This window comes from Pangasianodon hypophthalmus, chromosome 5 (assembly GCF_027358585.1).
Source record: "Pangasianodon hypophthalmus isolate fPanHyp1 chromosome 5, fPanHyp1.pri, whole genome shotgun sequence".
In the NCBI taxonomy this organism is placed as follows: domain Eukaryota; kingdom Metazoa; phylum Chordata; class Actinopteri; order Siluriformes; family Pangasiidae; genus Pangasianodon; species Pangasianodon hypophthalmus.
This window is the reverse complement of record NC_069714.1, coordinates 1,369,329-1,392,701: the sequence shown is the minus strand read 5'-3', so window position 1 is coordinate 1,392,701 and position 23,373 is coordinate 1,369,329. Positions and strand designations below refer to the sequence as shown.

Below are 23,373 nucleotides of genomic sequence, written 5' to 3'. Positions count from 1 at the left end.
ATGCAACAGTCAGGGAGTTTAACTCGCTCTCGGGCGGCAGAGCTTCCACTGCGCCCCCTGCTGTATGCGGCTGGAGCTGCAGCCACAGCCGCAGGAGTTTATTATTATATCAAGAAGCGAGGCGATGGAGAGAGAAGAGCAGAGCGCGCGGACACAACTCTCACCGAGGGTACACCATCTCTCTCTCTCTCTCTCTCTCTCTCTCTATCTCTATCTCCATCTCTCTCTCTCTCTCTCTCTCTCTCTCTCTCTCTCTCTCTCTCCATGTCTCTGTTTGTTTCTCAGTCCTCACAGTTCAGTTCCTTCTTTTGTATTTTCATCCAAATCACATTTCCGATATTTCAGCTCAGTATAATTTTTCAGCCCCTCATAAGCATTTGACTGAAGTTTTCTAAAAACAAGGACTTACACCAGGATCAGAAGAACAAAACACTTACAGTGTGAAATCCAGAGTAGAGCAGTAGTACTGATGTTATGTTCTTCCCACTCTGATGAGTGCAGGTTCCTGTGGTATATTTGTGTGTTTGTGTGCTTGTGTTTAGACCCAGTGCAGGTGGTGTGTGCAGATTCTGCTTTGGTGGAGTCAGACATGATGTCTGATGCAGATGTCACACAGACTGACAGCGCTGTCACTGAGGTACTCACCAAACCACAATCACTTACGTCTCTACTTCTACATCTCATCGCTCTGAGTAGAACAGTCTGTTACAGCCATATTTCCAGCACATCCTCTGGGGCAACACCAAAAACAAACATTGTTGTTCTTTCCGTCGTTAGGGGCGGATCATTGGTCCGCATGTTTGATTTTATGCCAGATGCCCTTCCTAATGCAACCCTCCCATTTTATCAGGGCTTAGGACCCACACTGAGAGTACATTCCCAGTGGCTTGGTTAGTTCCCTGCCCCAAGAATCGAACCCATTGCCGCAGCAATGAGAACGCGGGATTCTCAGCCGCTAGACCATATTTTTGACCAGCTATCTAACTAACTTTGATAGCTAAGTATTAAAATACTAGGTAAATACTAGGAGCTAGGTATTAGCTAGGTGTTAGTCGTTGTCCTGGATTACAGTTTAGGTTAAATATGTAATAAGACTCACAAGCTTCAGTTAATGTTCACATCAAACATCAGAATGAAGAAAGTGTGATCTCTGTGACTTTGATTGTGGCATGGATGTTGGTACCAGATGGGCTGGTGTGAATATACCAGAAAGTGCTGATCTTCTGAATTTCACACAAACAGTCTCTAGAGTTTACACAGAATGGTGCGAGAAACAAAAAACACTGAGTGAGCAACAGTTGTGTGTGTGGAAACACCTCTTTGATAAGAGAGGGTCAGAGCGAAATGTCCAGAGCTGCCAGGAGGGATATAGTAACTCAATCACTCTTTAGAACCATGGTGAGCAGAAAAGCATCTCAGCATGCACAAAACATTAAACCTTGTGGTGGATGGGCTACAACAGCAGAAGACATTGGGTTCCACTCCTGGCATCCAACAACAGGAATTTGAGGATATCATGGGCACAGACTCCCCCAAACTTTACAGTTGAAGATTAGATAAAAAAATCACCTGGTCTTTCTCCAGTCTTTCGCAGGAGATCAGCAGTTTCTGAAATACTCAAATCGGCCCATCAGGTACCAACAACCATGCTACAAGTCACAGAGATCACACCTTTTTCTTCATTCTGATGTTTGAGGTGAACATTAATTGAAGCTCTTGACCTGTATCTACATGATTTTATGCATTGTGCTGCTGCCACGTGATTGGCTGGTTGGATAATTGCATGAATGTGCAATTGTACAGGTGTTCCTAATAAAGTGGCCGGTGAGTGTATATCCTGGTTCACTGATACTAATGAAACTACACTGTTTTGTCTAAAGAGATGAGGCTCCATCGCTGCTCCAGTGTTTGTGGTGTCTGGTGTTACAGTCAATTTAACAGCACTGTATGTTTTACTTTGGTTTTAAAATATAGTACAAGCAATTCTACACAATTTTACACATTTATTAAGTACACAGCCCATATCCAACAAACGCAAGCTAGCTTTTTGTCTTTTACACCTGTCTCCAGAAAATCTCAGGCTATTTGCATAACTGATGTGATAGTTCATTCTTCTTTAGTACTGTTTTGTCTCCCTGAATGCTTTGTCAGTCCTCAAAAATATCTGAATGTGTCTGTAAAAGTACACACTCAAAATAGCTCTGACAACATTTGGATGGTGCACTTTCAGGATTCTCTGACCGAGGCTGAGGAGAGGAATCAGAAGGACGTGGGGTCCAGTGCTCCGGTGGACAAGGAGAAGTCCAACCTGGAGGACAGAGTGAGGGAGTTGGAGGAACTGCTCTGTGAGACACACAGAGAGTGTGAGATAAAAACCAAGGTGAGCAAAAAAAGTCTCATATAAGTACCATACATATGAGTACCAAACAATATAGCAAATACTGAGGAAAACATGTCTGCAATATGTTTTAAAAATTGTTAAAAATTCACCTAGATAAAGTTGTAACTGCTGTCAGAAGCAAATGCATTTCTTTCGCATTAAACCTTCCTTTCCCCTTCAGTAAATCTGCTTTTCTCTGACCATTCCTTTAGTTTGAAAAACAGAAAAAAAGTCTCCCTTATCCTTGTAACAAGGGGTCAAAAATAATAAATAGTACAGCTACAGGCTGATTTATACTTCTGCATTAGCGTGTCTTTGCGTTGAGATGCAGAGAGGTGGTTCACGGGTAAACGTAGCATAGCAGACACATGCTAGCGTGCAGTCCTCCCAAGAGTTAACTATGATCATGTTATTGTATAATGGACTTATTAATGGAAAGCTACAATCATGATATGGTGTTACTAACAAATATATAAATTGCAAGGCTTTGTAACAGCTGTAGTTCATTATAATGGCCAGTTTAATCCTGCAGGATCGCACACTTTACTTTTTTTTCTAATGGACTCCCAATTAACACTTCAGAAATGCTTTAAGTGAGAATTCACTTGGTTTATAATTAACCACGGAAGGTTTTTTTTTTCCTCAGCACTTTTCAAAACAAAATGATGTCCTTGTTATCTTCTATTTATTATTCCTACACTGAAACACAGAACTTGCATTGTTTTTCAGGTTTTCTTTGCTGTGTAATTAAGTAAATTCTGTGGTTCTGTGGTTTATGCAACAGTGCCTCCTAGAAGACACACTCTTGTTATGTGCAAGCATGAATACTTCCCTGTGGGAGCATCGGCACGCAGCCTCCTGAAAAGCTCGCAGAGACTCACATGCAGAAGTATAAATCAGGCTTAACCTGTATTTATTGGCACCTTTGCCTGATGTGTAATGTTGGAACAAAATTATACAACTGAATATATCAGGTTTAATTACATCACAGCAGCTGTTTAACACACATTTTCAAAAAGTGGAACTGAAGAGCCTCCCTGTGGATGTGAACATTAATTACTAAAGTTTAAACTTCTTCTGCACCATGGCTGTGTTTTAGGAGTGTGAGCGAGAGCGGGAGGCTCACAGTATCCTGAAGTTGAAGTATGATCAGATGACAGAAACTTTAGCGCACAAGGAGGAATCACTAAAGGTAAATTTTTTTCTCATGTAACGACAACTGCTAGTGTGAAGTGTGTGTGTGTGTGTGTGTGTGTGTGCATGGTTGTGCAGATCCTTGTTTAGTCATGTTTGATGACATTTTGTCCTTTGTCCACAGAACATTTCAGGCAGTTCTGACAAGTGATGAATCAAGTCCTCAAAAGTGTCAGAATTTGTGTGTAGAAGTAAATAAAGCCAACAAGCTTTGGTTGTAAACACTTCCAGGTCTCTCTGGCTGATGCTGAGGAGAAATACAAGCTGGTGATCGAGTCCTGTGCTCAGCTGGAGTCTGACCTGATGTCCCAGGTGAACACACTGAAAGCCTCAGTGCAGCACCATGTGGAAGAACTCCTTGAGACACACAGGAAGTGTGACGAGATAACATCGGTAAGTGAGAATCTTTGCATTAAGCATTTCATTTAGAAATAATGAGAGGATCTGAGATCTTTATGCTTCTTGATGAGTTATACCACATACTATATTTACTTCAACTAAATAAAAATTGTATTTCTAGTTTATTATTGAATGGATGTGGCCCACTGAGGTTGTGAAAAGTAAGTACTAAATTTTAAACCTTTTCTGCTCCATGGCTGTGTTTTAGGAGTATGAGCAGGAGCGAGAGGCCCACAGTATCATGAAGTCACAGTACGAACTGATGAGGGAAACTGTAAAACAGTGCGATGAGTTACTGAAAGTAAGTTTTTCCTCTCACTAAGTCATGACTTCTATAATACTGCTAGAGTAATTTTTATTTAAGATGCAACAAAAAAGTCACTTAAGTCCATGTGGTTTCAAGTCCTTACTTTCTACTTGACCAAAATTCACTTTACTTTGAATTTACTCCTTTTTCACTGAAGTGAAGCAGCCCAGATAATTTAAATAAATTTAAACCTCTTCTGCTCCATGGCTGTGTTTTAGGAGTGTGAGCAAGAGTGCAAAGCTCATAGTATCCTGAAGTCAGAGTACAATCAGATTCAGGAAACTTTAACCCACGATGAGGAGTCACTAAACGTAAGTATTTTTTAAGTGTGTGTGTGTGTGTGTGTGTGTCCATTCTTGTTTAGTCATATGTTCTTGGACATTTGGTCTCTTATCCTCAAAACATTTCAGGCTGTTCTGATGAGTCATTAAAATTGAAGTAAATAAATCCAACAATTTTAACAAAAGCTTTTGTTGTAGAACTTCCAGGTCTCTCTGGCTGAAGCTGAGAGGAAATATGAGAAGGCGATGAACATCAATGCTCAGCTGGTGAACGAGAACTCCAAACTGATATCCGATATAGACTTACTGCAAGGCTCAATGCAGCAGCAAGAGGAAGAGCTCAATGAGGCATACAGGAAGTGTGGCATGATGATGATGGTAAGTGAGAAAATCCTTGCATTAAGCAGTTCCTTTAGAAATAATGTGAATACTAACAGTCAGCCTCATTTATCTTTTTTTTTTTTTGGTAATGATGTAATTGTTTGTGTAAGCCATACCAAACTAAACATTTTGCACCAGATTTACAAAAGTTTCAGAAACGCTGATTTTCTTCATACACGTGTGTATGTTGTTCAACTGTAAAGTGCAAAGAGCGTTCCTGACACAGCTCATTTGCATTGAGTGACACCCACAAAACTCCATAAAAGGTCAAGTGCACAAACAACTGGAAGTATGAAATGAACAATAGGACTAAAGACTGAAAGGCAGAAATGGAAGTAATTTTGACTATTATGTGAACAAAAATATTTATTGATATATATAATTAACAATAATAAGCGTGCGCTAAATGTTCAATCAGTTGAGGCATTTGGGGTTTATTTGGCTCGCTTTCTTTATTTGTCATATTCTTTAATTAACCTCAGTCCCTGACTTAGTGAACTAGCATTAGACTTCAGAGCACTTCTGTAAGTTGGTCTGGATGAGGGCGTCTGCTAAATGCTGTAAACGTAATAAAAATAAGCAGTTTAAACTGATGACATAATCCATAGATAAAAGTGCAGTAATCCATGCAAATTATATAATTTGAAGTCCATCAAGTCAAGGATTACATTAGTTAGTCTACTTATGTGTAAATTTATACACACTCAGGAGCATGAGTAGGATACAAACATTTTTCAGAATTTACAAAGTTTTTATGAATAAATCCATTCATATTCAGCTTGATAAATGAGGCTCAGTGTTAGTGCTGCATGATGAGTTACACCTCATGCTACTGTATATGTTGTTGTTGTTGTTCCTCTTTTGGCTGCTCCCGTTAGGGGTCGTTGGTCCGCGTATTTGATTTGGCACAGTTTTTAAAGCCGGATGTCCTTCCTGACACAACCCACTAGTCCTCCAGGGACCCCGTTCTACTGTACATGTACTTGAACAAAATAAAAATTGTATTTCTATTTTGAGATGCTGGGTTTTTTAAAGGATATGGCCCATTGAAGATATGAAAAGTAAGTACTAAAGTTTAAACCTCTTCTGCTCCACGGCTGTGTTTTAGGAGTATGAGCAGGAGCGGGAAGCTCGCAGTATCATGAAGTCACAGTACGAAGCGATGAAGGAATCTGTAAAATGGTGCGAAAAGTTACTAAACGTAAGTTTTTCTCACTAAGTCATGACTTATATAATACTGCTATAGCAATTTTTATTTAAGATGCAACAAAACAGGTCACTTCAGTTCTCAATTTTTACTTGACCAAAATTCACTTTACTTTGAATTTCCTCCATTTTCACTGATGTGAGGCAGCCCAGTTAGCAGTAAAGCTAAAACATCTTCTGTCCATGGCTGTGTTTTAGGACTTTAAGCAAGAGCAGGAGGCTCACAGTATCCTTAAGTCACAGTATGAAGAGATGACAGAAACTATAACACACAGAGAGGAGTCACTTAAAGTAGGTTTTTCTAAGTGTGTGTTTGTGTGTGTGGCTCGCTTACTCATGTTTTTTGGGACATTTTGTCTCTTATCCCCAAAACATTTTAAGCTGTTCTGACAAGTGAGGAGTCCTCAGAAGTGTCTGAATGTGTGTGTAGAAGTAAATAAAGCCAACACGCTTTTGTTGTAGAACTTGCAGGTCGCTCTGGCTGAAGCTGAGAGGAAATACAAGCAGGCGATGGAGTCCAGTGCTCAGCTAGAGAAAGAGAACACCCACCTGATATCCGACTCGGACATACTGCAAGACTGTGTGCATGAGTTGGAGGAAAAGCTCTTTAAGATCCGGCGCAAGCATGATAAGTTAGCAAAGGTGAGGGAGAAAATCAAGTTGCTGTGGATATTCGCTACTTATTTAGGGTAGACGTTTTAGTCCTAGATTTTATTTTTGGAATCCTGGAATTTGAAAATGTTAAAATGTACGAACACTAGTGTAATGATATGGCATGTCATATCATGTCTTTAATACGAGGTACTCAATTCATTGCATTTGTGTATTGAACAATACATTCAACAGACTGCATATTTGTCCTAAAATACCACTTATATTACACTCCCTTGAGTCACGAAAGCAGGGTTGCCAGGGTTTTACGCCAAAAATACACTAGTTCTAAATGTGTCACAGTGAACTTGTTTTCCACACAAAACGTAGAAAAAGAAGAAAAATGCATAACCACATTTGAATTTTGTTACACCCTTACACTGCATCTGTTTAATACACATTATGTTTTAGGATCGTCAGCAGGCAGGGAAGGCTTACAGCATCCTGCAGTCACAATACGAAGAAACATTAAAACAGCGTGACGAGTTACTAAAGGTAAGCTTTTTCTCTCATTAAGCCATGAATGCTATAGGACAGCTATGCTAATTTTTTAAATGAGATGTAATAAGAAGTCAATGTAGTTTCAAGTCCTCAATTTCTACTTGACCAAAATTCATGTTACCTTGAATTTACTGAAGTGAAGCATCCCAGTTAGCACAAAAATTTAAATCTCTTCTGCTCCATGGCTATGTTTTAGGAGTGTGAGTGTGAGCGGGAGGCTCACAATATCCTGAAGACACAGTACAATCAGTTGAAGCAAACTTTTACCCACAATGAGGAGTCACTGAAGGTAAGTTTATATGCCTCTGCCACTTGGTGGTGGAGGCATTGTGTTTTCCGGGTTGTCCTTCTGTCCGTCCAAAATTCTCATTGCTGCGATGTCTCAAGAATGAGTGATTGAATGTTTGTAGGATTTATATGGAATATATTACAGTTACCAGCAGATGCTCTGATTAGATTTTGGAATTGATCCAAACAAAACATTTCAGGCTGTTCTGACAAGTCCCTGTAGTAGTTAAAAAAAATAATAAAAAATCAAAAAAGCTTTGGTTGTTGAACTTACAGGAGGAGAAATACGAGCCAGTGATGGAGTCCAGTGCTCAGCTGGAGTCTGACCTAATGTCCCAGGTGAACACACTGCAAGCCTCAGTGCAGCAGCTGGAGGAAGAGCTCCTTGAGACACGCAGGAAATGTGACGAGATAACGACAGTAAGTATTAAGCAGTTTCTTAAATAATAATGATAAAAATATTATTATTTGTGCTGCATGATGAGTTACACCACTGGCTGTTTTTACTTAAACAAAATAAAAATTTACATTTCTAGTTTACAATGTTGGGTTTCTTTTTTATTGAATGGATGTGGCCCATTGCAGATGTGAAAAGTATGTACTTGAGTTTTAACCTCTTTTGCTTCATAATGTTTTAGGAGAGGGAGAAAGAGCAGGAGGTTCACAGTTTCCTGAATTTGCAGTACCAAGAGATGAGGGAAACTTTAAAACAGTGCAGTGAGTTACTAAAAGTAAGTTTTTCCTCTCACTAAATCGTGACTGATATAGTACACCATGTGTCTAGTTATGGATCAGAAAAGTAAATACAGTACCTCATTTCACACGTGGATATTTAGAAGCAAATATTCAAGCTTCTATATGATTATCTTACTTACAATTTAAATCTGTATTTTCACAGAACCATCGCATAGCTCTTGGATCTGAGGAGCCTGTGGATCTGTGAACCCCAGGTACCTGCCAGTGGTGGTGTTTAACACCTGGATATCTTCTCATGCATGTGCGCGTATGACCTTTACCACAAAGTCATATGATGATGTACTACTTACTATAACTCGATGTAATAGTCACTATGGTTTCTGTAACCTACTGGCCAAGTGCCTACTAGCATTCTCTTTCACCCCTTCGTGATGTCGGTCCAACCAGCAGCCCCTGCACTTCACTGCCGGGCTCTGTGCAGTTTTCTCAATGTGGGTAGTGGGGGGGACTGGCACCATTTAGGGTGATTCACAGGGCGGATCAAGGGTGCTTGGGTGTTTGTTAGGGCCCTGGGAGCTCAGTTCTAATCACCTGTAACCCCGAGGTGGCCTGTCGGCCTGGGATCAATTCTGAAGCCTGGGTTCACTTCTCCAGGGTCTTGGGCCCAAAGACCAGTCCAGGAACGCAGCGCAAACTGTGTAGGGCCATTTTTTTGGGCAGTCATCACTATGTCTGCACTTGATATTGGGACAGCAGACATCAGAACATAATGGTGAAAGCACCAGCGATGAGATTCAGGGGTCCACCGGAGGCATGCGGTCCAGACTGAGCCCATCAGCTCTTATTAGCTAAGGATCTCACCACGGGGCAACTGTTAGCCTTGAAGCTTAGTGGTATCTGTGAGTTGCTTGATGCTGAACACTTACCAAATGCTGCCAGAGCCAATGATGAAAAGTGTTGCTTGGTTATTGGTTCATTTCCTGGTTAAAAATATTCCGGATGCAGTGGCAGACATACCGTCCTTGTGAGCTTCAGTTGAGCGCCACTCGGGGGGCTCGAACCTAGGGCTATCAGGAGGGCTTTATAGTAGTGGCTGAGCCACTGTTATTCAATGGAGGGAGTACATTCTGATCTATTAGTGCTGTTAGCTTCAGTCGTGTGAGGGGAAATTGGAGGAGAACACCACTCTAATCCCTTAGAGCTGTTGCAGTCAAGTGGGTGGGCCAATGGATGTTATTCGTAGGGGAACAAGAAAAACAATGTTTATGTTAGGTAATAACAGTAAGTACTGCATCATTGTTGTCTTATAACTTTGTGATAAAGGTCTTGGCTTATATGCACAAGAGAATATCCAGGTGTTAATCATACTGCCCCTGGTGGTAAGGAGGGGTGAAATGGAAGTACCACTAACATGCAGGTGCTCACGATAAAGGATGGATGCAATAAACACTCGATTTTATCAAATCTGCACTAGTTTCATCATCTTTGACAGAATTATTGAACTTATTACATTAATTTTTTAATCAGCACATTCTTCTGTTAGACCACTTAATATTACTGCGTTAAATATTTTGGCTTACAAGACAGCTACAAGTTACTATTGATTTCAGCCATCCAAAATTTCTGAAGTTTCACTGCATCGTATGTGAAGTATAGAGAGAGATCCATGATATTGTCCACAATTCCACAACATGGAGGAGTTTATCTCCTTCGTTTTTAAAACTTTCCCTGGAGCACACAGTGTAGTCCTGCTCTTTTACACCATTCCTATAGCACTGTGCCCTGATATGATCGTGCAGTGTGTGTTCCAGCACGAGAGATTGGATCTGATCATGGTTCTCCTACAGAGATCTGTGGTGTGTGAGAGACAATTCAACTATCTGTGCAGGTAAATACATTTACATTGCAGTTTCCACACTGTGTGTGTGTGTGTGTGTGTGTGTGTGTGTGTGGATGGTCTCTGAATCTATGGATAATGTCTCGTTGTGTGTGTGTGTGTGTGTGTGTGTGTGTTTTGTGTGTACAGCCACCACGAATGGCCCATCCACAGGTATGTTTTTCCTGCATGGAGGCAGAGCCCATGGTCGTAGATAATGTCCCATTCAATAAGTATGAGCTGGAGCCGTCTCCTCTAACACAATACATTCTGGAGAGGAAGTCACCACACACCTGCTGGCAGGTAACACACATGTACAATGCACACACACACACACATACCCTCACTGTGTTTCAAATGGTACCCTACACCCTAGCAGCATTCTCTGAATGTCATTCTGCAGGACGTTCCTTTCTGTGTCCATTATGAGCCTTACGGTACTATTTGAACCAGAAGGCAGCTATTGGTTTGTTAGACCAGTTATTCATCTGTCATGGTGCAAAACCCATGGTGATCCCATCTAAGCAGAGATTGGCCTACTGGATGACAGAGGTCATCACCCCAGCCTATGAATGGTAGGATGTCCAGCACATGCCATCTCACAAGAAGCCTTTCATCTTCATGAGCATCACTGAAGGGTGTACCGCTCTAGGACATCTACACTGCAGCTACCTTGGCAACACAGTGTACCTTTTCCAGGTTCTATAATTAGATAATGAGTAAAATTAGGTTTAGTAGGCAAAAGATTGGATCTATTTAATGTACTAATTCTATCTAAACTACCATACCAACACTGAAGAAGGTGTGTATATAATTAGAAGGTATGTTTAGAAGGTGTGTTTTGTAATTACATTCAAAGTTTCCTTTGTTGGTCCTGATCCTTGAAGTGACGTCTAGTCATCTGTTGGAAAAGTATGGTGGAGGATTGCAGAGAAAGAGTCTTTTGACTCCATTCTGCACAGTTCATCTTAGATACTGGAGTCAAGTTGACTTCTCCAGAGATTCCAGATGAAAGTGTGTGACTGTGTGGACAGATATCAGAAGGAATCAAGCCAAAGATCCAGACGTAGCCTTGGTTAAGGCAGCTTATCCAGGGATCATGGACAAAGCTTTATGACTCACTGTGCACAATTTTTCAGATGAATTCACACTGAAGGTCCAAAGTTCTCATGTTTTTTTTTTTGCAATGGTGGAGACTTGACTTGTCTATGTGGGATCAGTCAGCTATAGAGCTGAAAACATTGAACTCTGAAGTTGATCAGAGATCAGATCTGATCAGAGATAAAGTGCTGTTGATTGGTTGTTGTTCAAAGGGAAGTCCTGTTCCAAAGGTCCAAGCATGATTTTTCAATGCCTATGACCTAGTTATTGAGTTCCATGTGCCTTTGATAAAATCAGAGGTATTACAGGTTCATGGAGCCTGCAATTCCACAATCATAAAACCAACACAGGCCAGGAAAAAGGAGGTTATGAGGGTCCTGAGCAATGCCACCTAGAATGTAGTCAGTTATTAACAGGTGCAAGCAGGATGTTGACATATGTGAATAGAGAAACCCATGCCATCATGAGCAGATTAAAAGGAGAGAGAATTACGACTTGGCCAATAAAGCACAGTACAAGTACACTTTCACATACAAATGTAACTTGTTTATCCAGCTTTTCATGGTCACACCACATGATAATTTTTAAGACCCTGGACAAATAATGTTGATGAAAAAGTGCTAAATTTACATAATTCCATGTTCTTATATAAATGTACAGCACTGTGCAAAAGTCATAATTTTGTTTTTAATACAAATTTTGTCATAGATGTTTATTTTATGACTTCTGTCTTATTGAGTCATTAAAGAAATTTTAGATTCCCAAACATTACTTTTCAAACAAAAAATTAAATGTTACAGAAAAAAAATGTCAACCAGGTCCGTAAATATTTGGACAGTGACAATCAGAGGGACTCTGTGTATAAAAAAAAAAAAAAAAAAAAAAAAAAGGTTGTAATTCCTAAACAGTTCATGCAATATTTTTGTTAAACCCCTTGAATTAAAGCCAAAAGTCTACACTTCAATCACATCTTGATTGCTTCATTTCAAATCCACTGTGGTGATTTAAAAAGACAAAATTACAAAAATTGTCACTGTCCAAATACTTGGTGTGGTCAAGCACTGGTTCTTTCAAAGAAGGGTGGAATCAGGAGAGTGAGTGGTAAGGACCTGCACCTGTGGGGGATCTTCCTAGCAAGTGTTGTGTTTCAGTGAGCGGCAATGAGAATAAAATCGGGACCACTTTCCATTCAGAATGCTGTCTGTTGGGTTCTACTACCAATAACAGCTGCTAGGGCGACAGTCAAACTCTCCAGAAGAAATGTGGCAGATTCTCCAAGATGCTTAGTAAAGCAGCCAGTTTCCTTATAAAATTGCATAAAATGTACCTGAGACTATTGATGCAGTTTAAAAAGCAAAGGTGTTTGGGGAAAAAAAGAATTTTGCACAGTACTGTATGTGTATACAACATTCTAAATGTTTGAACAATCACCAAATATATGCTTGATTTTTATATTTTAAAATTTGCACTTTCAAAATCTTTGTCAAAATATAGCCTACATGCCTAGAGATATAGATAGAGATGGAGTGTTGTGTGTAATCTTGTGTAAATCTGAACATTTTAATCCAGCGCAGCATTAACTTCCACTGTTGCATAGTGGACACCCAGTTACCACAGGAACTTACCAATGTTTAGAACTGCAAAATTTTCCAGGTCCATGGCTGCAAAACAAACCCAAACCTTCAAACCTCCTCTACCACCATGCTAGACAGTTGGTATGAGGTGTTTGCGGTGATACGCTGTGTTTGGTTTTCACCAAACATGGTGCTCTGCATGATGGCCAAATATCTCCACTTTGGTCTCCTCAGTCCTAAGGATATTGTTCCAGAACTTTTGTGGTTTGATCAGATGCAATTTTGCAAACCTAAGTTGTGTTATCATATTGTTTTTGGTGAGAGCCACCATTCCCTTGAAAGGCATACTTGTTCAGACTTTTTCTGATTGTGCTTACAGAGGCAAGTAGGTGACATGATGTAGGTCTTGGGGTTTTCTTTATATCTCTGAGCAAACGATCAGAGCTTGGACTGAATTTACTGGGATGCTCACTCCTGGGAAGATTGGCAACTGACTTGAAGGCTCCCCATTTGTAAACAATCCTCCTCACTGTAGAATGGTGAATTTAAAATTGTTTGGAGATAGCCTTATAACCCTTCCCAGATTGAAGAGCAGCAACAATTGATTCTCTGAGGTCATTGCTGATGTCCGTTCTTCTTGGCATGACGTAGAGACACACCTGATTGCTCAAGAAAACCAAACTGCCAAAAGTTCTGCTTTTATAGAGGTATTCACACTTCTTGATGATTAACTAATCCTATGCATTTCATTAGTAACACCCTGCTGCTAATTACTCTCTTAATGAATGTGGAAGTAGGAATGGTGTACTTATTTTCTTCTGCCTGGTTTCTGAATGTCGGTTTACTTTTTGGGGAAAAAAATGACTACATATTGAAATCTGATGTGTTTTTTTTGTTGTCACCTAAGATTTTTTTTTGTTTATAGAAGTAGGGGAGACAATTGTCATTTACGCCCTGATAAAATTAGACATAGAATTGAAGGAGGGTGTACTTTCTTTTTCCCATGACTGTATATACAAATGGGTTTGGACCACAGGCAAAAAAGAGTTTTGGTGGACTGAGATACTGGCACTTTTTCTACTCTGTTTACGTGTATTTTGAGTTTAATGGAACAATCTGGTGTCTCGGGGACCTCTCAGGATGTATGTTCCATTGGCTCTGCTTTAGTGTTGTGCTGCACTATAGTACAGTGACAGTGATGCTTTTAAACCATCTCCACAGTATTTCTGCATTTTATGTTATGGCTATTTAAGGTCAAAAGCAAAGGATAAAATAAGAATAATTAAAAATAACATTAAATATATTGCTTACTACAGAATGTCAAAATAAATGCAAAAATACAGTTTACACAGATTATTTTAAGCCAAAATCTTTTATTTTTACATTTCTATTTTTACATCTTAATTTGACAAATAATTTAAATAATGCAATGGGTCTGTGTTAGTGCACTTGTGTGTCTTGAATGTAAGTGAATAAGTAAAACTCTTCCCACACCGGGAGCAGTGATACGGCTTCTCTCCTGTGTGAATACGCTGGTGGACATGAAGACTACTCTGCTGAGAGAAACTCTTTCCACACTGTGAGCAGTGATACGGCTTCTCTCCTGTATGAATGCGCTGATGTCGTTGGAGATGACTCTGATGATTAAAACACTTCCCACACTGTGAGCAGTAATATGGTTTCTCTCCTGTGTGAATGCGCTGGTGTCGTTGGAAAGTACTCTGATGGGTAAAACTCTTCCCACATTGTGCGCATTGATGCGGCTTCTCTCCGGTGTGAATGCGCTGGTGTAGTTGGAGATTACTTTGAAGGGTAAAACTCTTCCCACACTCTGAGCAGTGAAACGGTTTCTCTCCTGTGTGAACACGCTGATGCACTTGGAGGTTACTCTTTTGAGTGAAACTCTTTCCACACTGTGAGCACTGAAACGGCTTCTCTCCTGTGTGAATGCGTTGGTGTAGTTGGAGATGACTATGATGATTAAAACACTTCCCACACTGTGAGCAGTTATACGGCTTCTCTCCTGTGTGAATGCGCTGGTGCTGTTGGAGATCACTCTTTTGAATAAAACTCTTACCACACTGTGAGCAGCGATACGGCTTCTCTCCTGTGTGAATGCGCTGATGTTTTCGGAGAACACTCTTATGATTAAAACTCTTACCACAATGCGAGCAGCAATACGGCCTCTCTCCAGTGTGACTGCACTGATGTGCTTTGAGAGCACTCTGATTATCAAAACTCTTTCCACACTCTGAGCAGTGGTGAATTTTCTTCTGCATTTCTTTCTGAGAAGTGTTAGAACTAAGAGTACTAGATGAAGTTTGCTGATCACTGGAGCCATTTGTGGTCACCTGAATTTCCTTTTTAATCTCTCCTGATTTTTGCTGTCTCTCATACTCCTCGTAGTGGAAGCTCTGGACGTGTTTGCTGAGATCAGTTTGAGACGTATAGGAAAGTGGACACAAGGAGCAGGAGAAGACTTGCAACAGGCCATTGTTTAATTCTGGAGCAGTGAAAGAAAAAATATATTAGAAATGCATATATATATATATATATATATATATATATATATATATATATATATATATATATATATATATCTATTGTTAGGAACTCCTAACAGGAAAACTGTAATAATGAGCAAGATGACACTCCTAAGCAGTCTCCATATTCTCTAGGTAAAGTAACAACGATACATGTAGCTGATAATCCTATCTGGCAGGATGAAATAAGTAAGTAAGAGGAGGAGTGGGAGGCATTTTTGGTACATATACTGGTGGATTCCAGCAGTGGGGGGTGGAAGGGTATCTGGGTCACAACAGAGTGGCCTGTTTGTGCTTGCCCACAGTTCCCTCTGAAATTGTCAGTAACTGACCCAGTTTTGACAAAATAGTCATAAATGTGGTAAATGGATAATCTCAAAAATGGATCACTGTTGAAATGTTCATGTGTAGTGAACCATCATGGGGGACTGAAAGACTAGCAATTTCATGGTACATATGTTCATAGCAAGTGGCCGTTTAGCCATAGTCTCAAGCAAAAAAAACAAAAAAAAGCTGTAACCATTTTCATTTTGCTGCATCAATATTTTAAGTAGACTAAAATGCTGAGATTTATTTCTCTGTCAGACCGTATTGTTCAGCTGGCTCAGTCTGAAATTAGTTTGCTATTATGTTAACATTAACAGCAGTGTCATATTTAGCAGGTATACCATGTATGTTATGATTGACAAAAGCTAGAACGTTAATCTGGTACACCTGTCCCAGGAATGAGAACCTCAAGAAGCACGTGTGTTCTGGAGCAATAGAAGCTGCATGGCATGAACAACATCTTCATGAAGTTCAACATATTCTAATGGAGGACTTGTACAAAGTAAATCCAAAAAGGGATGGACACTACAATCCTTTTTCAAACAAGAAGATACTTTCAGTAGAATTCCTTGCTCTGAATGATGGGGTCTACTCTCTCGATCGCATCTCTGTGCTGAAGAGGACAAACTTCTTGGATCAGAGCAGCTATTTCTTTAGGGTCTGTGATTGATAAGGCCATGAGCCCCAAGAAGGTCGGGGGCCAACAGCGGAACTATTGTTGGTACCCCTGAGACAAAGATCTAGACCCACTGATCACTATGGCCATTAGGTGAGATTTTCGGTCATGAAACGTCCTGCCAGCAATTCTTGCTCTTCACTGGCAGGCTCTGATTTAGGGCTGCTTTGAATGCTTCAGCCTGTGCCATGCCTTAGACTGTGTGTTAACCATACTGTCAGAGTTTCCCAAATTCTAGCCCTGCAGTTAGAAGGGAGGCTTCCATCAACTCTGGAGCAGAGAGGTCAGCTTCTACCATCTGGAGTAGCTTCTTCCACTAGTTGAGAAGTGCACATCAGATGCATGGTGGTGATATAAGCCCTCACCTGCCAATCGTCTGTACATCTTCACTTGATACTGGGACCTCAGAGCATACCATTTTGTCTGATGAAACCATCAGGAATGTGATGCAGGGGTACACAGGGAGGTTCAGACCAAACTTCTCAGTGTCCAACATATTAGCCAAAGCTCTCAACACAGAGCACTGGCATGTGGAACACAGCTACTGGAAACCTGCCACATGGAACCTAACTGTCCATGTAAAACTTGCACTGAATTACCTAGAATTCTGTGGTGACCAACCACCATTTTAAGTGTGGCTGTCATGACAGATTAGAACCTTGCCAGTTGTGTCTGTGAGCTGCTAAGTGCTGAACCTGGTCCCACACCTGATGCTGCCAGAGATGTTGAGGAAAAGTGCGGCTTGGCTTTTGGTTCATTTTCTGACTGCAAAAAAACTTTCAGATGCAGTGACAGTCATGCTGTCCTCATGTGTCTCAGTCAAGCACCACAAGGAGCTCAGACCTCAGGCGATCAGGGGGATGTGTAGTGACATCTGAGCCTCTGTGTGTGGAGGACATCTGAGCCTCTGTGTGTGGGGGATCAGGGGGATGTGTAATGACATCTGAGCCCATGTCTACATTTTTACACTCTTGGTTTTTTTTTTTCCTCTGTCTGTTGGCTAGCATCGAGCCCTAATGTTTGCATTTTGCAGACTGGCCAGGTTGGATGTGGATGCCTCCAGGAACAATGTCTAGGCCAGCTACCAACCGTTGTGGGATTTGCATAAGCATGGCCCCACATTCGGTGCAGGGGATGCAAATGGTTGTGTCTTGCAAATTATTGATACAGACACATAGGATGTTCGGGGACTGGCTGCATGAGCATAGAACCTGTGTGGTCCCCTTAGATCAATAGCCACAATTCTGCACACTGAGAGCAGTGTATGAGAGGTTTATGGCCCCATGAAAAGGTGAGGCTGACATGTTAGGCAATGTAGGAAGAACCTTTAAGTTTATTAGGGCTGTTAGCTCTGGATGTGTGAAGGAAGGGAGGGGAGCACAACTCCAATCCCATTTGAACCAGTGCACCTAAATGGGCAGCACAATGGATGTTCAGTTGGTGGGAGGGCAAGGAAAAGAGGCACATGCTAAAATCACTAATAATAACAAAAATAAAAAGGTTAGACTTTAATAAAAATGGTTAAACTTTACCATTTGCGTGGCACTTTTTGTTCCTGCGGTAGTCATATGTACGCCCGAGATTTTTGGCATACTCCTCATCATACCACACCAAGAGCTCCTGTCCTGGGTTGATGGGTCGACAGCAACGGTACATAATCCCACCCCGATACTTAAATGCCACAAGATTCTGCTCTTCATCATTACGAGCACAATTCACATACCTAAAAGAATGAAGCAAATTGGAGTTAAAAAAAGTTTAAAAAAGCCCACAGAAGTTAGAGATAGTGAGAAAGCAATGGGAGATTATCAGTGATAAGAAATAAGAAAATAGAGATAAATAAGAAATTCTAAAAACCCAAAGGCCTAACAACAAGGATTTTCCTCACCTCATCCAGTTAGCATGCATTTCTCTCTTGGCATCTATGTATTCTTCACACTGCCCACTTCTGTATATCTGCAAAAAGAATACATGTTTCCTTTTTATCACTTAACTTGTGCATTTTTTCTATGTTCAGTCTAAGCACTTCTGCCTCATAAACCACTTAAGCCTGTTTCTTGTTCTCATTTTAAAAAAATGGCACTCCCACTATCTTTTGGAATACAATATAAGAGTTTAGGGCTGATATAAGAAAAACATTAGCCACCAGTTGAGCTGCGAGTGGCCCTTGAAATTAAAAGTAGGCCTGCCTCAGCTTAGGCCTGGATTACACTACTTTAGGAGATTAGGATGAAACATGAGCTAAACCATGGATGTCAAAAATGTGGATGAATTTGTGGATGCCAAAAATGAAACCTTTTATTGACGTTTATTTTTTTTGAAAGACAAGGGGTGCTTATCCCTGCTAGCCCATTAATACCAGCTGCCCATGGTCTTTTATGGTCTTAAACTGCACAATATACAGTATGACCCCATGGTTATTATTACAGCTTCAAAGTATTCAAAAGTAGCATGTCACTGTGCGAAAATATAGTTAAACTACCTTGCGATATTAAACTGCAGAGTAAGTTAGTATGAGTTATCACTCAAAAATATGCTAAATGAGCATTTTTCCCAATAAAATGAAATCCCAATAAAATTCCCAACTAACATCAGAGCAAGCTAGTATTAAAGTGAACTCCTATGCAAAATGCATAAAGGTTGGCAGGTCTAGTATTTTAATATAATTAGAGTAAACATCACTAGATATTGTGGCAGTGTAAGAACACAGAGGAACAATTAAATCGGTATACTGCACAAGACTCGTCTAGATCAATGTTAAGCTCCTTCTGCTGGATTGAGTTTAGGGTGAATACTTGTTTGAGTGCCAGTATATTATAAGCATTTTGAAGCATCTCAAAGTGTGTAGCAAGTAACACTGCCCCCAACTTCTTCAGTACTATACTGCAAAATGTAAACCCTGAAAAAAAAGAGGAATTACCTTATAATATATAATATAATAATAATAATAATAAATATATATAGAATAAATGTATAATAGCTCACCACCCAACAGTAGCCACTGTTCATAGCTTCCTCTCTGTCTACCAGCTCTCCCTGGTAGGGTCCGAAGTGTGCACCAACTGGAACAGTCTCCCCCTTATTAAACACTCCCAAGCCTGCATCAGGAATACCGGACTTCCGAATCTCTAATCCAGGAGGAAGAGTTTGTCTGGCTCGGTCAGGGACTCCCATGGGAACAGGGGTATCAGTGATGAAGAGTGCCGGACCATGAACCTCACACTTGTTATAGAAGAAGGATTTGCAAACCTCACAGTCTGCAAGGAGAGAAAATGTGATGCCCAAATTAGTTAATAAACTGCAATAAATACAATTTTGTAATAAAAGAAAGTTCATCCTCCTTTAATTCTGTTTATTTATCAGAGCTTAATTTTCAGGGTTCAGCACCTGGCAGTGTGGTGTGCCCACAACAATCTTGCACTCAACATCCAGAAGACCAAAGAGTTTATTGTGGACCACCAGAGGACAAGGAGAGGCCACACACACACACACACACACACACACACACACACACACACACACACCCACACCCACCCATCCACATGGAGGTGGAACGTGTGACCAGATTCAAGTTCCTGGGTGTCTCTTTCTCTGAGGATCTTTCCTGGGCACTCAACACCTCCACCCTGATTAAAAAGGAGCAACAGCACCATTACTTCCTTAGGAAGCTAAGGAAAGCTCACTTATCCCCCCAGATCCTACTGAACTTTCACCGCTGCACTACTGAAAGTGTCTTAACAAACTGCATCACAGTGTGGTACGGCAATTGCCCTGTGTGGCAGCGGGGGTGTGGTCGTGCTTCAGGCAGGTTGAACCAGAAGGTAACATGTAATGCTTCTCACCTGTATGTTATTACCCTGAGATTACTTGTGTGTCTTTTTTTGTGCCTTCAGAGTCTCAAGTCACGAGCTAGAAAAGGAGAGAGAGAGAGAGCCAACCAGCCCAGAGTTGTGTGTGCACGCGTGCACGTGCGTGTGCTTAGAAAATAAAACCGCTGAAAAGGGAACTTAAAAGATAAAGAATAAAGTGCCTTTTGAGTTGTTCCAAGCCTGTCTCCAGCTTCCTGATTCCCTGCTCGAACCTGGCAAGTTTTACACACTGTCTCAGATCAGAAGGCCCTCCAGCGGGTGGAGAAAACTGCCCAATACATCACTGGTATCCTTCCAAAAAGACATATCCCACCCCAGCCATGGTCTGTTTACTCCTCTACCATCTGGGAAACACTACAGGAGTCTTCACAGTCGCACTAGCAGATTCAGGGACAGTTTCTTACCATCAGGTATCAGCTTCCTGGATTCTGAACTCAGGCACTGAATTGTACACCCCATTCTGACCCATGTTTAAAAAAAAAAAAAAAAAAAAAAAAACCTGTACTGTACAATATTAATGCTATTAATGCACTCTTAAATACCATAGTAACTTGCCCTTACACCTCATTCTCACTTGCATCCTTGCATATTACTGATTAATTACTACATGATGCTATCAGTATGGTCACCGGATATATATACACACCTCATTTCTCTGTACAATGCACCTTCTATATTTGTACACCCTGTCATAACTGCATTTCATTGGCTATGTACTTGTACTCTCCACAATGACAATAAAGTTGAATCTAATCTAATCTAAATTACAGTTGTGTGGTCCTCACCTCAGGTGACAACTTACTTTTTCCCCACCTGATTACTGGATGTCGGTTTAGTTTTTGGGGAAAAAAAAAAAGACTACATATTGTTTTTTTGTTGTCACTTGAGGTTATTTGTTAACCACACAATTGTTATTTAGGCCCTGATGAATAAAAATATAGAATTGAATGAGGGTGTACTTTCTATTTCCCATGACTGTGGTGGTGGTAAAGTAATGTTTTTCCCCCAAAAGGTTCCAGATTTCTCAGGAATGTCAAGTAACAACATAAACAAGGATGCCAACATGGTTCGCGAGATAGTCTTAGCAGGCAGAGAGAAAAAAAAACAAGACACAAGACAGAAAAACACTACCATATAATATTACATGTTAATATTAAGCTCTTCTATTAAGCTAATTATATGTCAAGTGGCTGCAAGCTGGTCAAAATGCAGCACCTCTCATGATTACATTGCAAAAATGCTACCATCTCTATTATTTTTTTTTCTCCCCATGCACCATGGTGAGACTGTTACTGAGCTCCAGAGAGGCCTGATGTCTTACAGAGATTGTCTTCATGATCAGCTTCTTCCTCTTTAATGGAGATAACGTCGGGTCTGTTTCTGCGATTGTTTCCACGGTTGGAGATGTTCTGCTCCAGCGTCTCCTCTTTCTTCACACAGACCTCTGTCCCTCCATCTGAAGTCTCCGTTTTCACATCCTTATGACAAATCAACAATAACTCTTAGTCAGATTCAGAGTAGTAACATACAAAAGACAAACCTTATCCTCACGTTATTGATTTCTGAGATTTTTAGTGACATTATTGAAGCTTTACCTGTGAGGGAGCAGGAGCAGGATCAGGAGCCTGAGACTCTCTGGAGGAGCGCTGTCTGCCTCCTGCTGAACTCATTATAGCAGGTCTGAAAAGACATCAACAATAATAATAATAATCATAATAATCATCAAACTATCTTAAATATTTAAATAAAGGAAAATTCGAGGAATATTTGAAGCTGTTCTTACACATGTAAATCTCAAAACATGAACATGTTTATATGTTTGATTTTGATTGCTGTAAGCAGTTCATAAAGCATGACTTAGAACAATTTATGGTTATTTAAATACTTTAAAAACACAGGCCACTTCTACTAAAAACACCTCGCTAAGGCCGAACTACAAATCTCTCGTCACTAGATAAATAGTGCACTACATAGGGTGTACATGTCATTATTTCACGCCTTATGTAGTGCACTTAAACAGTGAAGTGCAGAACCATTTAGGATTCGGCCACAGCTTCTGTTTACCTTACCTCAGGGTTTTAAATCCTCAAACACACACACACACACACTCACACAATGACGAGCTTTTATTTCGAGCTGGATCAAATCCAATTGTGACTCTGTAAAACTCTGTCAGAAATGATTTAATGTAGAAATGATCAGCTCGGTAGCATAACTCAGCTGCTCAGGCGAGAAACCTGCAGCCTCTTTTTGTTCTTCTCTGTTTTCTGGAGGTTGGAGAAGCAGCTACTGGGCGCGTTACTGCCACCACCTGGACTGGAGTGGAGCTGCTGCTGCTCCTTCTTCAAGTTTTATGGCAAACCAACGTTAGGTGCATTCCCTCCACCTACTGGGCTGGAGTGTGGAACATTGATAAGGGAAATAATTAAAAAAAAACAAACAAACAAAAATATCTAAATCTTCTTAAACAGTCCTACTTTCTTTAGATATCTCAGTAATGCACTATATATTTTATACTGATCCGAACCATTATGCAGCAGATTTTAAGTCATCAATTTCCTATTCCCATTTCTCTTAATTCTTCCATTCCCCACAAACTCAACCCTAACAGTCATACCAATGATCTTCTTATCAACATTCTTATGAAAGTCTTCAGTTAATATGAAAACTGAAATGTTACACACTTGTCTTCCCAAATCCGCTTTATTTCAAATGCTCAAAAATTACATGTCAAGAATATTACTTAAGACAATCAATCATTTAACAATTTAAGTAACAGACAATTTAAAAAAGTTACAATCAAACCCAAAATGCTCTGCCTTTCCACTCTGTGATGGTCTGCCCAGATGCTGGACAGCACCATTTTCCCCCTCACCTGGTTGCATTGTGGACCATATCCAGGTCTTACATTGCCTACAAGAGTAGGAGACGCATTAGTTCGCTGTTCAAATACCTATGGGCAGTGCGTTAAAAGCAACCCCTGCAAAGCTATGATTAGTCCGCAAGCACGTGCACACAAAAGTGTGACGTTGGCACCGAACAACCAATTGCATACAACGACATGGATAGAGCGAGATCCATTTATTTCCTGCTCCCCAGTGGAGAAATAATCATGCACAAATA

The 23,373-nt window shown here is 40.4% G+C and overlaps 2 protein-coding genes across 6 annotated transcripts; one reads left to right on the top strand and one right to left on the bottom strand.

Annotated features, from left to right (window-relative positions):
• Nucleotides 1-3,745: 3,745 nt before the first annotated feature.
• LOC113524329 (leucine-rich repeat flightless-interacting protein 1-like) lies at nt 3,746-21,219 on the top strand. Of its 4 annotated transcripts, XM_053233841.1 has the most exons (15): nt 3,747-3,967; nt 4,182-4,274; nt 4,499-4,591; nt 4,760-4,939; nt 6,051-6,143; nt 6,347-6,439; nt 6,611-6,790; nt 7,211-7,294; nt 7,497-7,589; nt 7,865-8,008; nt 8,227-8,319; nt 8,487-9,701; nt 10,096-10,172; nt 10,311-10,463; nt 19,759-21,219. In XM_053233841.1, the coding sequence occupies exons 1-12, from the start codon at nt 3,878-3,880 to the stop codon at nt 8,529-8,531; spliced, it is 1,281 nt and encodes a 426-aa protein (XP_053089816.1). In that variant the 5' UTR covers nt 3,747-3,877; the 3' UTR covers nt 8,532-9,701; nt 10,096-10,172; nt 10,311-10,463; nt 19,759-21,219. The 4 variants fall into 4 exon arrangements, with proteins under 4 accessions (XP_053089818.1, XP_053089816.1, XP_053089817.1 ...); XM_053233842.1 differs by having other exon boundaries at nt 8,487-10,172; nt 20,275-21,219; XM_053233840.1 differs by having other exon boundaries at nt 8,487-10,172.
• On the bottom strand, nt 12,559-22,560 carry LOC113524323 (histone-lysine N-methyltransferase PRDM9). 2 transcript variants are annotated; one of them, XM_026910525.3, is made up of 7 exons: nt 22,320-22,560; nt 21,846-21,930; nt 21,572-21,728; nt 19,367-19,638; nt 18,270-18,337; nt 17,914-18,104; nt 12,559-15,338 (listed from the first exon to the last, which is right to left on the bottom strand). In XM_026910525.3, the coding sequence occupies exons 2-7, from the start codon at nt 21,918-21,920 to the stop codon at nt 14,236-14,238; spliced, it is 1,866 nt and encodes a 621-aa protein (XP_026766326.3). In that variant the 5' UTR covers nt 21,921-21,930; nt 22,320-22,560; the 3' UTR covers nt 12,559-14,235. The 2 variants fall into 2 exon arrangements, with proteins under 2 accessions (XP_026766326.3, XP_026766327.3); XM_026910526.3 differs by having other exon boundaries at nt 22,363-22,559.
• Between the last annotated feature and the right edge of the window lie 813 nt (nt 22,561-23,373).

Excerpts from the sequence above, each read along its gene's own strand:
- LOC113524329 (XM_053233841.1), top strand. The coding sequence starts at position 3,878 with ATGTCCCAGGTGAACACACTGAAAGCCTCAGTGCAGCACCATGTGGAA. Across the intron at positions 4,275-4,498 it reads AGTGCGATGAGTTACTGAAA|GAGTGTGAGCAAGAGTGCAA; the intron begins GTAAGTTTTTCC and ends GCTGTGTTTTAG. Across the intron at positions 7,295-7,496 it reads AGCGTGACGAGTTACTAAAG|GAGTGTGAGTGTGAGCGGGA; the intron begins GTAAGCTTTTTC and ends GCTATGTTTTAG.
- LOC113524323 (XM_026910525.3), bottom strand. The coding sequence starts at position 21,920 with ATGAGTTCAGCAGGAGGCAGACAGCGCTCCTCCAGAGAGTCTCAGGCT. Across the intron at positions 18,105-18,269 it reads ATGCATGCTAACTGGATGAG|GTATGTGAATTGTGCTCGTA; the intron begins GTGAGGAAAATC and ends TCATTCTTTTAG. Across the intron at positions 15,339-17,913 it reads CAAAAAGTGCCACGCAAATG|AATTAAACAATGGCCTGTTG; the intron begins GTAAAGTTTAAC and ends TCACTGCTCCAG.